The 13232-nt window shown below is 40.3% G+C and overlaps 1 protein-coding gene across 1 annotated transcript in view; it reads left to right on the top strand.

Moving 5' to 3' along the window:
- Nucleotides 1-13232, top strand: part of CDH8 (cadherin 8) — a 153900-nt gene that overhangs the window by 56091 nt on the left and 84577 nt on the right. The window contains exon 4 of the mRNA XM_042027639.1: nt 1148-1442. Coding sequence (XP_041883573.1) covers nt 1148-1442 — 295 coding nt within the window. The remainder of the gene's footprint in view (nt 1-1147; nt 1443-13232) is intronic.

Genomic DNA, 13232 nt, shown 5'->3' with positions numbered 1-13232 from the left:
AACAACTTCTGTTGAGCTGTCTGCACAAAATGAGCAAACAGGAAAAAGTCTTCCAGTATTGGTTGTAACTCACGTTGCAGCCTAAGCAAGTTGTACACATTTCCTTCAGACTATCTTTCGTGAGGCAGAGATAAATAATAACACATGCAAGTTACATTTTTAATAACGTTACTCACTTCTTATTGATCATATTGAGTGTGTTAGACCTAATAGTAAACAGAACTTAAACTACTATTACTGTGTATTCAAGTTCTTATCCTGTAATTTTGAATGTGTTGACAGTGATACATATGGTCCAACCAATTCACACTCTCACCTTCACAACTTAAAAAATATTGGAGATAATCTGATATTCAGTATTTGGCTCTGAGCCTGCAAAAAATCAATGAAAGTCCTTTGTCTACAGTTTTAATTAATAAAAAAATCAAAATAAAAAACCTCTCCTTCTTATACTGCTTCATATGATTATAATCCTGTCTTGTTTTTTGAAGAGCTAAATACAAATTAAGTACATTTTTTTTTTCTTTTTATTCTGATGGGACTTAGAAGAGAATGAGAAGATGTGTGCAAGGATCCTTCTTCCAGGGCACATACTTTTAGAATAAAGATCTTAGAACCTTTTAAGTTCTGCGAAGATCTGAGTTATGATAGAGTTCTGAATTTCTGTGACTGCTGTCTGTAACAAGATTCCATAGATGCCAGTGTTCAACCATTTCCAATCACCTGGAAATAAGCTGAAAGTAATAACAAAAAATAGGAAGTTAGATTTAAACATATGTTATTGTTAACCCTTCCCTCACCCTTTGATCTAATAGGTTAAGGACATTTTGTACTTGTTCATTTTGGCTGATAATGGTTCTGAAGGCATTTACATTTTAGAATGGAGATTTAAAATATATATAACAGCTGCTTTTTAAATAGAAAGTCTAATTATGCCTGTGATTGCATTCATTTTTGATTAGTGTGCATAAATCCCTGCTCTCCATGTGTATTCAAGCTGAGCTATGGATCACCGGTGCTGGGATTGAAGTACAAAGGAACAACTTGAGAAAATGTGTAGTTAGACCAAAGCAAAAAAACCCCAAAATTCTGTGTGTACGTTTTTTGTCTTTAAAATGCACTTTTTTTTTTTTCCCCCCCCTTTTAGTTGCACACAGACCTGGACCCTGGCAGCAGCAAAATCAAGTATATTCTGTCGGGAGATGGAGCTGGAACCATCTTTGTGATCAATGACAAGACTGGGGACATCCATGCCATGAAAAGGCTGGACCGGGAGGAGAAGGCTGAGTACACCCTCACAGCCCAGGCAGTGGACAGGGACACGAACCAGCCCCTGGAGCCCCCCTCAGAATTCATCATCAAGGTTCAGGACATCAATGACAACGCCCCGGAGTTTGTAGAGGGCCCCTACCACGCCACGGTGCCCGAAATGTCTGTTGTAGGTACGTGTGTCTGAGCATCCCAGACTCTGACTGCTCGCAGCTTTGGCCATGCCAGGAGGCTGTTGAGTTGGTGATGAATAATAAGGTGTTTATTATGTTGTTAGCATTCATTTGCATATTTTCAAATCTTTTCTTGGCCGAAGCTTTCATCTGCAGCACAATAGTCGAGTCCCTCAGCAGTAAGAAAATGACTAACAGCTGTATTAATGTGTCTTTCTTTGTCCAACAACACTTTAATGGGCTAAATTTATATTTCCCTTCTGACACTGCAGTTAGAGTATTGTTATTGAGAAGGATTTATCAAGATTTGTCCCAGCATGATGCTCTAATCCTATTGATACTTTGTTGATGTTTAATTATCTGTTTGTGTGTTTTCCTACACTTGCAGGGCATTGATACATACTTGTTTCTTTTCCTCAAAGTGCAGTTGTAATCAGGCAAAAACATTGAAATGAAAGATGCTGTGTCTGGGAATTGATGGTTAGGCTCTAGAGTGGACTTAACTAATTAGCCACAGGATTTGCATGGATGATGGAAGAGAAAAGCAGAGAAAGCTGTGGAAAAAGATGGTGAAAAGGGAAATTAACTGTGTGAAAGCAGAAAAAAGAAAGGAGAAGAACATAATCTTCTTAATATATTTTACTTATATTTATTCATTTTGTCAGATTAGCGTGAATCTGTTTCCTCATGGATTAATATATTAGAATCTTTTCTGCATAGTTTGTCCCTTGGTTTGTGTGTGCAAGTGAATGTCCTCTCAGAGGCAGATATTGACACACCCAGGGCCTCACTCCCCATGGCACACACTGAGTGCAGCTCACCTTCCACTGTCACTGAAGCCAAAGGGAAGCAAACCCACCAAACCAAGGGAATCCATTTCAGGGCAATAGAAGAATTCAGCATAAGCAAAAGCATCAAAATCTAGCCATGAAATGCAAAGGAAATTCTAAAGCATTTTAGTGTTAGGTCGAGGATAATGTGCTTTTCAGAGATTTGTCTACATCTGTCAAAGCAAGGTAATTGAAGGAGTGCCAAGGCACTTTGTGAAATAAAGCAGCGTCCTATCACAAAGTTTCAAAAACACCACTCTTACTTAGCTAAAAAGAGGAGGAATGTGAGGAGCCAGAACCATCCTCTGGCTCACAGCACAGTGAGCTACACCGAGTCATTGTCAGATACAGGTGTGATGCACTGACTGCATGGCCATACCTGAGGCTTCGCTTTTTTAAATCAACTCTTCTCCAGCAGATTTTCATATCTTGATTGCATTGAATTGCTTGTGCCGAAACTGATATGTGAATTTTCAAGCCTTCATTTCAGCTCTTTTACTAAAACACAGCTTTTATGTGTTGAGTTACTTCTAATTATGCATCGGCACAAACATAATATGGACGTGCCTTCAGAAGATATTTCAGCCAAGCTCTAGGTGAGCAAATGACTCAATTAAATAAAAAGTGAGAATAAAAAAAAAAACAGAACAAAACAAACAAACAAAAAAAACCCTGTGTGGGAGAAGGAGAAAGGAAAACTGAATGCTGTTATTTCTTTTGTGAATGGGGTTTATGTAGTATTCTAGGAAAAAAAAAAATAAAGATATACGCAAGAAAAGAAAAGATGGTTTCTGATCACAAAGCCTACTATAAAAATAATTTATATCTGTGTATATTTATAATCTGTAATAAAGACATGGCCCCTATCCAAGCAGTATTCACTGTAGAGAGGAGAAAAAAAAAAAACAAACCCCAAACTGAAAACTTTAACTGGAAACTAGTCAGGACATCAGATGAATAAAAATCTAGTAAATTGTTAACATGAGGTTTAAAAGATGGTAAATGAATGAGAGGAAGGAAATAAAAGAGAATTAAAAGATAAAATATTAACAAAAGAGAGGGAAAGCAAAACAATTGAAAAAGGGTGAAAGAAGAAGGAAAAATGTGAAGAAAGGTCATGAGAGATGAATTATAAGTTAAAACTTCATCTGGGAAAACTTTATTATAGAGGATTGTAGTAGAAATGTCCAATGGCTGGATATAGTTTAGGGAATACTAAAAGGGGCTGGGTCCTGGAGGAAGATGTTTCACCTGTTCCCCAAGTGTGTTGGAAAAAGAGAAACAGTTCCTCACTGACCTGCCTCTGAAAGGACACAGTTCCACACTGTTATGTATTCTTAGGTTGCATGGAAGAGTTTTGTCCAAAGGCAGTTTTTTCTAACACAAATATAGGTAGAGATTTGCAATAAATCACCTGAGAGGCCTGAGGTTTATTACATTAGCTCTGAGTTTTGCACATCCATCCCTTAGGATCCCTGGCCCTTCCACGTGTTTCACATGACATTCCTATAGGTGCATATTTCCAAGCTGTTGCTCTACAGAAGCACAAATGTGCACTCCTGCTCTTTTGTTGAGAAACAAAACCTATTTCTCTGCTGTTGCTTCAGAACTCAGAGAATGGTCCTGATTGCATTACATGGGACATGAATCAGTGTAAAGTCTCTGCAGCAGAGGCAGTGGAGTCTGTGTCTTAATCTCTGATGGAACCAAATGTCAAGGCTGGAAAGTGGAAGATAAGAGTGTTACCCTTCACTAATGCTTCTGTTACTATTTCCGTCTGCTTTCCTCTCTTGACCCACAGGTAACAACATCAAAAGCTGAAGGAAAGGACTCACTGTAAATTATTTTAGATTTCTTGAAGTTTTTTTTAGCTTTCATAAAATTACTTTAATTCCTCTATGATGTTTATAGGAAGACTCTCCCTTTCAGAGTTTAAGGAATTTTTATTATTTTCCCGCCACTAAGAGTATTTCACTTCCATTATCCACTTACTTAATTCCCTTAAAGAGATCTCCACCCACTGCCAATTTCAGCCTTGACACTTGTACAACACAGGCATTACTAGGCAGTGTTCTTACTCAGGATAAAACAAAGTTCTGCTGAACCTTTTCTTTCCTCAAAACGCTTATATCAATTTTCTGTTCTGAAACAGAAGACGAACTCCTATGCTCTCTATATATAGTTCTTATATAATGAGGATGCAGTACAAGGCATTTTATTTTTGGGCCTCTGGGGAAGGCAGTGCATGAAATACAGATGAAGGCTTTAACCTTCCATTGTTCTAAGGTTCTAACACAATGCAGTTTCTCTAATAGGTACCTTAGACCTGGTCTTATGTTCCTGGCTAGAAGAGATATATTATAGGAATGTCAGGGGTTGTTCTGACTATCTAGAACTGGAATGATAAACTATGGGGATATGAAAACTGGCTTCAAACTGACAAGAGTAGGGTTAGATTAGAGATTAGGAAGGAATTGTTCCCTGGGAGGGTGGGCAGGCCCTGGCACAGGGTGCCCAGAGCAGCTGGGGCTGCCCCTGGATCCCTGGCAGTGCCCAAGGCCAGGCTGGACATTGGGGCTTGGAGCAGCCTGGGACAGTGGAAGGTGTCCCTGTCCATGGCAGGGGTGGCACTGGATGATCTTTACTGTCCTTTCCGTGGCAGTTCTGGGATTCTGTCCCTAGCTGCAATGTGTGCCAGCACATGTGGGGCTGTGTGTGTGTGTGCCAGCGTACGAGAGCTGCACACGGCCACGGCGTCCCCTGCTTGGTTCTTACTCTGTGTTCTGGTGCTCTCTGGAAAATCCTGCTTCCCTACTAAAACAAAAGGATTTGCATGGCTCTCCTCCCACTGCCTGGTGCAAAGAGGATCAGTATTACCCGGAGCTCTCTCTGGGAGGAGTGCTGCTCACTTCTCAGCTGTCTCTGCAGAGCACACTCCCACACGCGCTCGGTGCCGACCGCGTCACTCTGTTCAGTTATTCTGAAATCATTTATTTCTCTCTGTGAGCAAGGAGACCCAGCACATTCCAGAAAAAAAAAAAAAAAAAAAAAGTTTTGAGAACTAAATTGGATTTTTTTTAAACTGTAATTCCTGCATAATCTACCACAGTAAGCCCTGTTCCCCAACTCCAAAAATGATGATTTTGCTTGTGAAAGCTAATAGTGTATATGGAGAATATGTTCTTTGCTGAAATGGTGCACTTTAATCTTTTAATTATGATATTAATTTTCTTAAATAATCAAAGATCAAAAAGTGAAATCTGTGAAATTACTTCGTTATACCAAGTATTACATTTCACAAATAGGAAATAATTTAATTTTTCTGTAAATCTTGCTTAATCACTTTAAAACATAAAAGGGCACACTGGGGTAGAAACTCAGTTAAAACCGTAAAAAATAAAAAAAACCCGATTTGTCGGTGCTTCTGGGAGGAAGAACCCCTAAACTCTATTTTTTTCCCTCCCCATTTGTCTCTGAACTCTGTATCTATGCCTGCAGTGAAGATAGAATATTATGTAAATGAATGAGCAAGCTTGGAAGATCCATAAGGGTAATTGGAACCAGTTCTGTAGCTTATTTAAAGAAAAAAGAAAAAATAGGAAGAAAGAAAAGGGGGGAAAAAACCCCACACCCTCCCTTGAGTATATTCTGTTTCTGTGTTGCCTTCTCAGCTACACACAGATTCATGAATTCCCCAAAACATGTGCAGAGGTGGTAATGGGAGCCAAAGTAGATATTGTCTCCTGAAGCAGAGTTTTAGGATCCCTTTTTTCAGGACAGGAATGAGGAGTGAAATCTCTTGATTTCGCTCTCAGTACAGCCAGGAGTGTTTAGACAGCGAGTGTCATGTTGAAAGACAGGAGACGACTGAAGCAGAGTGACAAACGTGTTGGTGAAATAAAAAAGGACACAGATGGAAAAAGAACAAAAGACATAAGGGAAGAGAATTCTCTCATAGTTTGCCTGAATTAAGGTAAACAGACAAACTTTAATAATCTGCAAATATTAAGGCTTCTCCTGACAGTCACAAAAAAATTAATAAGGTACACGCAGTGGAATTCAGTCTGACATTGCTCTAAGAAATGCTTTTGCCTTCGCCACTTGAAGACAGTTAACAATATGAAAAAGCTTAGAATAATATTTTTGTCCTTAAATGCCTCCATGAAAGGTCTTTACTGGAAAGGGTTTAGGCTTTCAGTTGAGTCAGAATATCAATTTTCAGTTTTGGCACAAGTACATCTACTTAGGAATGTGTTCCCTTGAATCAAGGCTTGCCCTTGATTACACCACTGCAGATAAGAGTTTCTATCTTTTTTTTTTTTTTCTTTCAAAAGTAGGGCAGAGTTCTTTAGTCCAGCCAGGTGTATTAGGAGCACACTGTACATAGTGCAGCTTTCTTTCCAGTTCTCCCAAAGACATTCATTCTCTTCCACTTACAAGTTGTTTGCAAAAGGACAAAACCTGCTGCATATGAAATCATGCAACGTTTGACATGAATAGTGATAAAATAACTTGACAAATTAGAAAGTTGTGATAAAAACCTGACCTGAAATGTTATCAAGATCAACCGCACTGTCTTGCTGGGGTCTTTATCATTGATTTTTAAGGCACTGAGCATGACTGTTAAATCAATGATAGTTTGTCACAAAATTGTGGACTAAAGGGACTGCAGCACTGGGGTCAAGTACAAATTAGCCCAAAGGGTAAATGCAAAGGCAGTGCAAAAGCTGAGGGAAAAACCAGCAGATGTTGTAAAATATGGCAACAATGTACCAGCTGTTAAAAAAACCCTGTATTTTCATGTCATCTTCTTCCTCCACTTGTTCCTCTTGTGCATAATCACATTCAGTAGCTGTGGGACCGAGGAGTTTTATGTGAGATTTCTTTGGTGAGTTAGCACGTGTTTAAAATGGGCATGCACAACGTTCAGGAAGGGCTCAGGACACCCAACACCAGGGCTGGCTGGCTGCTCCTTAACCTGACTGGCTGTTGAGCCCTGAGAAAACAGTTCTGAGCATGTGCTGCTATTTCTGTGCCTTTCATTTCTCATGAGGTCTGATCAAAAATGTTATTATCTTTCTGTACTGTTCTTACGTGATCATTATGAGCTTGAGGACCATGGTGAAATTCTTTAGGGGTTTGTAGGCTGACGCTTTAGCTGTCCCCATCTCTATTGTCCTGAGTGTACTAAGCTTGATTGACAATAGAAAATTACCAAAATCAGTGGGATTGCTCCAAGTAGTTTGTGCCAATGGCAGAAAATACTTAAGTATTGAGGTTCTGAAGTCACTGAGTGGTCCTTAGGAGCAAGGCCTGACTTACCTGTGCAAGGTGTGGAGCTATTGATGTGTGCTGGTTTCTTAGACAAACACTGCCTTTCTTCCTCTCCATTCACTGGCAGCAATTTGTCACAAATCATGCATTTTTTGCACACGTGCATTCCCTTGGCACGAAGGAAAGTTGTGCAGATGACACATAGTGAAGATAAACTCTGCAGGAAAAATCTGCTGGGATCAGAAGTGAAGTCACAGTTCCTTATGGAGTTCTTCCAGATGGAGAAATTCATCTTTCCATGATGTTCCTCTTTCAGGATGAGGACAGACAGACACAGCTGTCACATTTTGATCATGTGATGGCAGAGCAGAGGAAATTTTGGCAGTCTCAGGTGAATGTCCTGTGTACCTACAAGAATCTGTCCTACTGTGGTTTTTCCTCTTGCCTCATAGCCAAAAACACCTTGTTATTTTTGCAGATATTCTGCTTCTAAAGTCCTTCGTGGTCGCTTCCATTTGTACATATCAAATTTGTCATTGTGTTTGTGTTCTGTGACTGTGTGAAAATAAGTCTCTGACTCAGGTTTCTGATGCATTCTCTTCTGGTTACAAGTTTAAATCTATTCTCAGCATGGATTTCTCACAATTTCCCAAAATGTAAAATTTTGAAGGAAAAATAACGTGTTTCAAAGAGTGGTAGGGCTTGATTTTGCAGGCTTTGAAACTGTGTTATCTCATTTTTGTAAGCAGCTTGTCTGGAGACATGAGCCCGTTTTCTGGCCAAGGGATAATGCCTAAGTGGAAAACAGAGGGAGGAGAGGAAGTAGAGCAGCACAGGTTCCTGCCAGACTGATGCTCTGTGAAATGCCACAGAACAGGTCTGGAGAATAATCTCACCTTTTTCAATCACATGAAATGTAGGGAAGGTCTCACCACAGGGTAGAAAGTTCTAGGTCAGAAAATTAAGTTCAGTGGGGTAATATTTTCACAGAAACTTTGATTGCTGTAACTTCTATTCCCCTGCTAGCACAAAGGCTTGGCTTTAGAACGCTGGGGACCAACACTACTCAAACTCTTCATTAAGTGGCCTGTGTTAGACATCTCTCTGAGGGACACACTTGATATTTGGCAAAATGAGATGCAATTCAGAATCCACTTTTTTCTCTGGCACTGGTCATTCCCCACCCTGCCCTGAGCTGATACCTCTGTCTTTGTTTAGGTCCTGAATCTGCAATACTTCTTGTTTTTCCATGAAAACAGCTCAGCAACTGCCTGTGGAGCTGCTGTCAACACAGCATCCTCAGGAATCAGCCCTGGGAGCTGCTGGGCAGCTGATTAACCGTGCCCCTTCCCTGGGCCCAGAAGGGCTCTGCTGCCACATGCTGGCCCCCAGTGGCCTGAGGGGACAATATTTCAGACCCTGCTTTTGCACCCTGGGTTACAGTTGCTGGCATGCCAGGCTTCGCTCTCCCAAACAAAGTGAGCAGAGCATCAAAGCTGCAGAATGATAGCAGCCACTTTCTCTTCTCACCACACAAAGTCATAAATGAAAGAATTTCTGCAGTAAACAGCCTAGGCTGCTTTATTATTTATTTATATTTTTTTACAATACACCTGAGCATAACCTGAAACTTCCACTGGCATCAACAAGACTTACAGTACCTTTTTTTCTGCTTGATAATATAGTGTACAGTGATCATCCAATTTTACTGCCTTTGCCTGGGGACCTCGCAGAATGAATGCTGATGAAATAGTCAATTGATTAGAGACAAGCAGTCTTTCAAAAAGTCCTGAACAGAAGAGGAGCTATTTCCCACTTCTCTCACAAATATCAATTAATATTCTATAGCAAGGGTGATATCTAAAGGGAGAATAAAAAAAAAAAAAAAACTCATGAAAGGAAAACATAATTCTTTAAGCCAAACATAAAATACATTTTACCCTTCTGCTGTTGCCTGTGATGTTTCAAACCGTGTACTAATCCTAACAAACAGCCACCCAGGGGAATTTGTAAAGGAATACCTGCAGGCTCTCTAATGGCACCATCTCATAAGCTGTAGCAAGAAAGAACTGCCAGCCTTAAAACTGAAAAGGCAGTGTCCCCTCTTGTTAGATCCACTCAGGTAAACCCAGGTAACATCAGCCAGGATAATTGCCGGGGAGCCATCCATATCCCTAAATCTGAATATGCATTTCTGTTGTAAAATATTTCTGCTTCCAAAAGGTTATGTTAAAAAGGCACAATCAGAGTTCCAAAACAATTAGTTTATGCAGACAAAAAATGATAAAATATCCAGTTGATTAGATTTCCCAGCCACGCTTCCTCCAGCCCTCATTATACAGCTGCGAGGTGCGGGGCTGCCAGCTCGCTCCGTTCTGTGGATGTACAAACAGCCTTTTTCTCCAGGCATAGCCAGCTCCTCTCATACTTCTGCAGTCACACATTTGCATACAATATGTTTTTCGCATTTCCCTCACATGATAAAACGTCCTTAAAACGGCACATGAGCAATCTGCACAAACACTGTTGCATTACATGCGGTGGGTTGTGCGTTCGCTCAGGGATTTGGACTCAAACATGTACTGCATGACATTAACATTCTTTAAAGGTTTCATTAACTTCCTAAAGCATCTACTCCAAAAATTTCATTGTGAAATATGTAACAGTCTGGGAGAAACAGTCTGGATACCTCTTCTGCTTATGGAGCTAAACATCACTTAGTGTATCAAAGGTATGAAAGGATTATTTTACTGGTGGAACCAGGAAACAGCTTCTTGCATTTTCCTGCATGGTGCTACATAATTTATTATAGACCAAGCCGTTAGATTCTTCCAGATTCTTTCATTCAACCAGATTTTCAGGTGCTAAAACTTTTGGTTTAGATTACCAATTCTTTAGGGCAGCATCTGCCATTTCCTATAGGTCTGTAAAGTACTGAAAAATCTCTTTTTCTGTGCATTTCGGTGAGATTACATTGAACTACTTACATAAAACAAACTGGCAAAACAAGCAAGTCATGCTTTGTAACTCATGTTTAATATTAAAAACAGAATATGAACTGTGTCTGTTGCAGTTTAGTTCAGAAAGTGTATACAGGTGTCCGTATGAGTATGTAAGTGCACACAGGTGTTGAGAAAGGTATACATGAGAAGAAATGGCCTTAAGGTGCTCCAGGGGAGGCTCAGGGTGGACAGCAGCAGGAATTTCCCCATGGAAAGGGTGCTCAGGCCTTGGCAGGGGCTGCCCAGGGAGGTTTGGAGTGGCCATCCCTGGAGGTGTCCAAGGAAGGGCTGGAGGTGGCACTCAGAGCTCTGGGCTGGGGACAAGGTGGGGATGGGGCACAGCTTGGACTCCGTGGCCTTGGAGGGCTTTTCCAACCTAAATTGTTCTGTGATTCCAGGATTTTATGATATAGAGAGAAATTAATGTAAACAAAACCAAAATTCTTGCAAGGTTTCTCCTTGTCCTGTTTGGTGGAGTGTCAGCTTTACACACTTGCAGCTCCTGGAAGGCTGGAGTCAGAGACTGGGGTGGCCTGTTTTGAATACATCCTCAAAAGAGAAGAGTCACAGGATTGAAATTTAGGCATTCACATCAGCTGGCCAATTTAATTTCTGTTCCTCTCCAGTCAGCCAAGAAAGGAGGATTCCAGGAGAGGATGATTCTGTCTTCCTCCCTCAGGTAGAGCAGGCAGCTGGTTCAGCTAGGTGTGTAATTTAACCAGCTGAGCCTAAAACTGAGTTGTATGAATAACCCTCTTTTCCTTCTTCCTTACCTTAATCATCATAAACAAGATCATGACAGCATCACAGTATTTCACTACTTAAGAGTCAAATAAATTACAGCTGGGAAAGACAAATTACCCTATTAGTTAATCTTCCTGTCTTTCCAGGGTTTTCCCTTAGAATACATTATCCAGCATCCTGTGCAAGAGAGTGAACTCCTCAGTGAGGAGGATTCTGTTATTTCCCTTGGGAAGCTATTCCTCCTTGTACAATTTCTCATTGCAAGGAAGCTTTTGTTGTTGTTTTTGCCTTTGCAGAAGATTCAGTGAAGTCTTGTATCTGTGTATTTATGTGGTTCTCATCACCAACACACCAGTATTACATCTGTAACATACACAAATTTTCTTTCTCATTTCTACCTCTAGAAATAATTGCATATTGGATTCTGCCATAGATACAGTAGAATTCATGCTGGCATTCCTGTTTCTCCAGCATGGCAAGCACAAGTTGTCCATTTTTCCCTCAGTGGAGTGTTCTGGCCCATATCTCTACTGTTTACCTCTGCTTAAGGTGTCATCTCTTGCCTCATTAATTTTTCATTCATTAAGGGTCCAATGGATATTTAAAAAGCAGATATTTAAAAAGCAGATATTTTTCTCTTTTTCACATGCTTTCCTCTAAGTGTGGGAAGATCTGGAAGACTCACCCAAGCCCTCTGTCATCTGTTCCCAAAGCAGTCCCTGACATTTTTGTGTGGTTCTGATGTCCTGTGAGCGCTGTAGGTCAGGCAGCAGCACCACCATGTGCTGGAAGCATTCCTTCCCAGGGCTATTTACATCCTCTCAGCACAGAATCATGAAATCATGGAATTCCTGAGCTGGAAAGGACCCACAAGGATCAAGTCCAACAACCTCCTTGTCTCTTTCTGTCTGTATTTGTCTTTCCTGGTACTTGGCTCTTGGAGTCTTTGGGGAAAGAACCTTCCTGCACTGTGAGATCTGATGCACACACTGGGCTCCCAGAGCTTTGGCAATGAAGTGGCTGTTAATAATAATAAAAATACATTCCAATGCAGGTGCAGAAGGTAGAGTTGAAATAATAGCATATGATCTGCAAAAGAACCCTTAAACACTCAAGCAACATTCCCACAATTTATGTGTGTATTTATATATCTGCATGAGCACCAAGATATGCAATGATACTTTATATGGGTAATTTGCATATGTTAAAAAGTTCTGGAGTGCTTTAAACAGATTCCTATTTCATATACATTTCCTTTATTTGCTTAGTGAAACCTCTAATTCATAGATTTTGTGTTTAGAAATGGTCTCATGCAATCATGCAGGATGATAAGGCTTAAAACTATGTTTTTGCATTTAAAAAAATGAACAACAATGAAAAATAAATAAGTTCCTTCAGCTTTGAGGCAGTAATAATTTACATGTCAAGAAGTTATGCAGGTTTTTATGAGATTATTGCAGTTTTATTCAATAAAAAATTGTTACCATGACAACAACTGTCATGCTACCTGTGAGATTATAGCAAAGAAGGACAGTGAAGAAAAGGCTTCATTTTGGAAAGAATGCTTATCTGACCTGCTGGGTACAAACAATGCTTTGTGTGACCACCTCTGGCTGCAGGGCTTCCATCAGCCCAACTCCAAAGCCAGCTGAAGGTTTTGAAGCACAGGGATCCTCTTAGGGAAACAAAAGAGTTGGTAAATAATGGTGAGGCTTTGCCATGCAAATACTCTCCTAATGTCCTGTCAGGTTGGTAATCAGATCTTTGGAATGAAATGGAGATTTCAGCCTGTCAAGATTTGGGAAGGTTAGGAGAAAAAGGGTGAGTGAGACCAAAAAGGGCATCAGAAAAGCAAAAAAAAACCAGACAAACCCAAAAGTCCCTGGGAAGATGAGAAAACATGGTTCCACGAGGTTTCATTATGGTCATGTTATTTATTT

This window comes from Corvus kubaryi, unplaced genomic scaffold, assembly GCF_017639235.1.
Source record: "Corvus kubaryi isolate FWS band 111438036 unplaced genomic scaffold, C.kubaryi_AGA036_p1.0 37300, whole genome shotgun sequence".
Lineage (NCBI taxonomy): Eukaryota > Metazoa > Chordata > Aves > Passeriformes > Corvidae > Corvus > Corvus kubaryi.
This window is presented reverse-complemented; position numbering and strand designations above follow the sequence as displayed.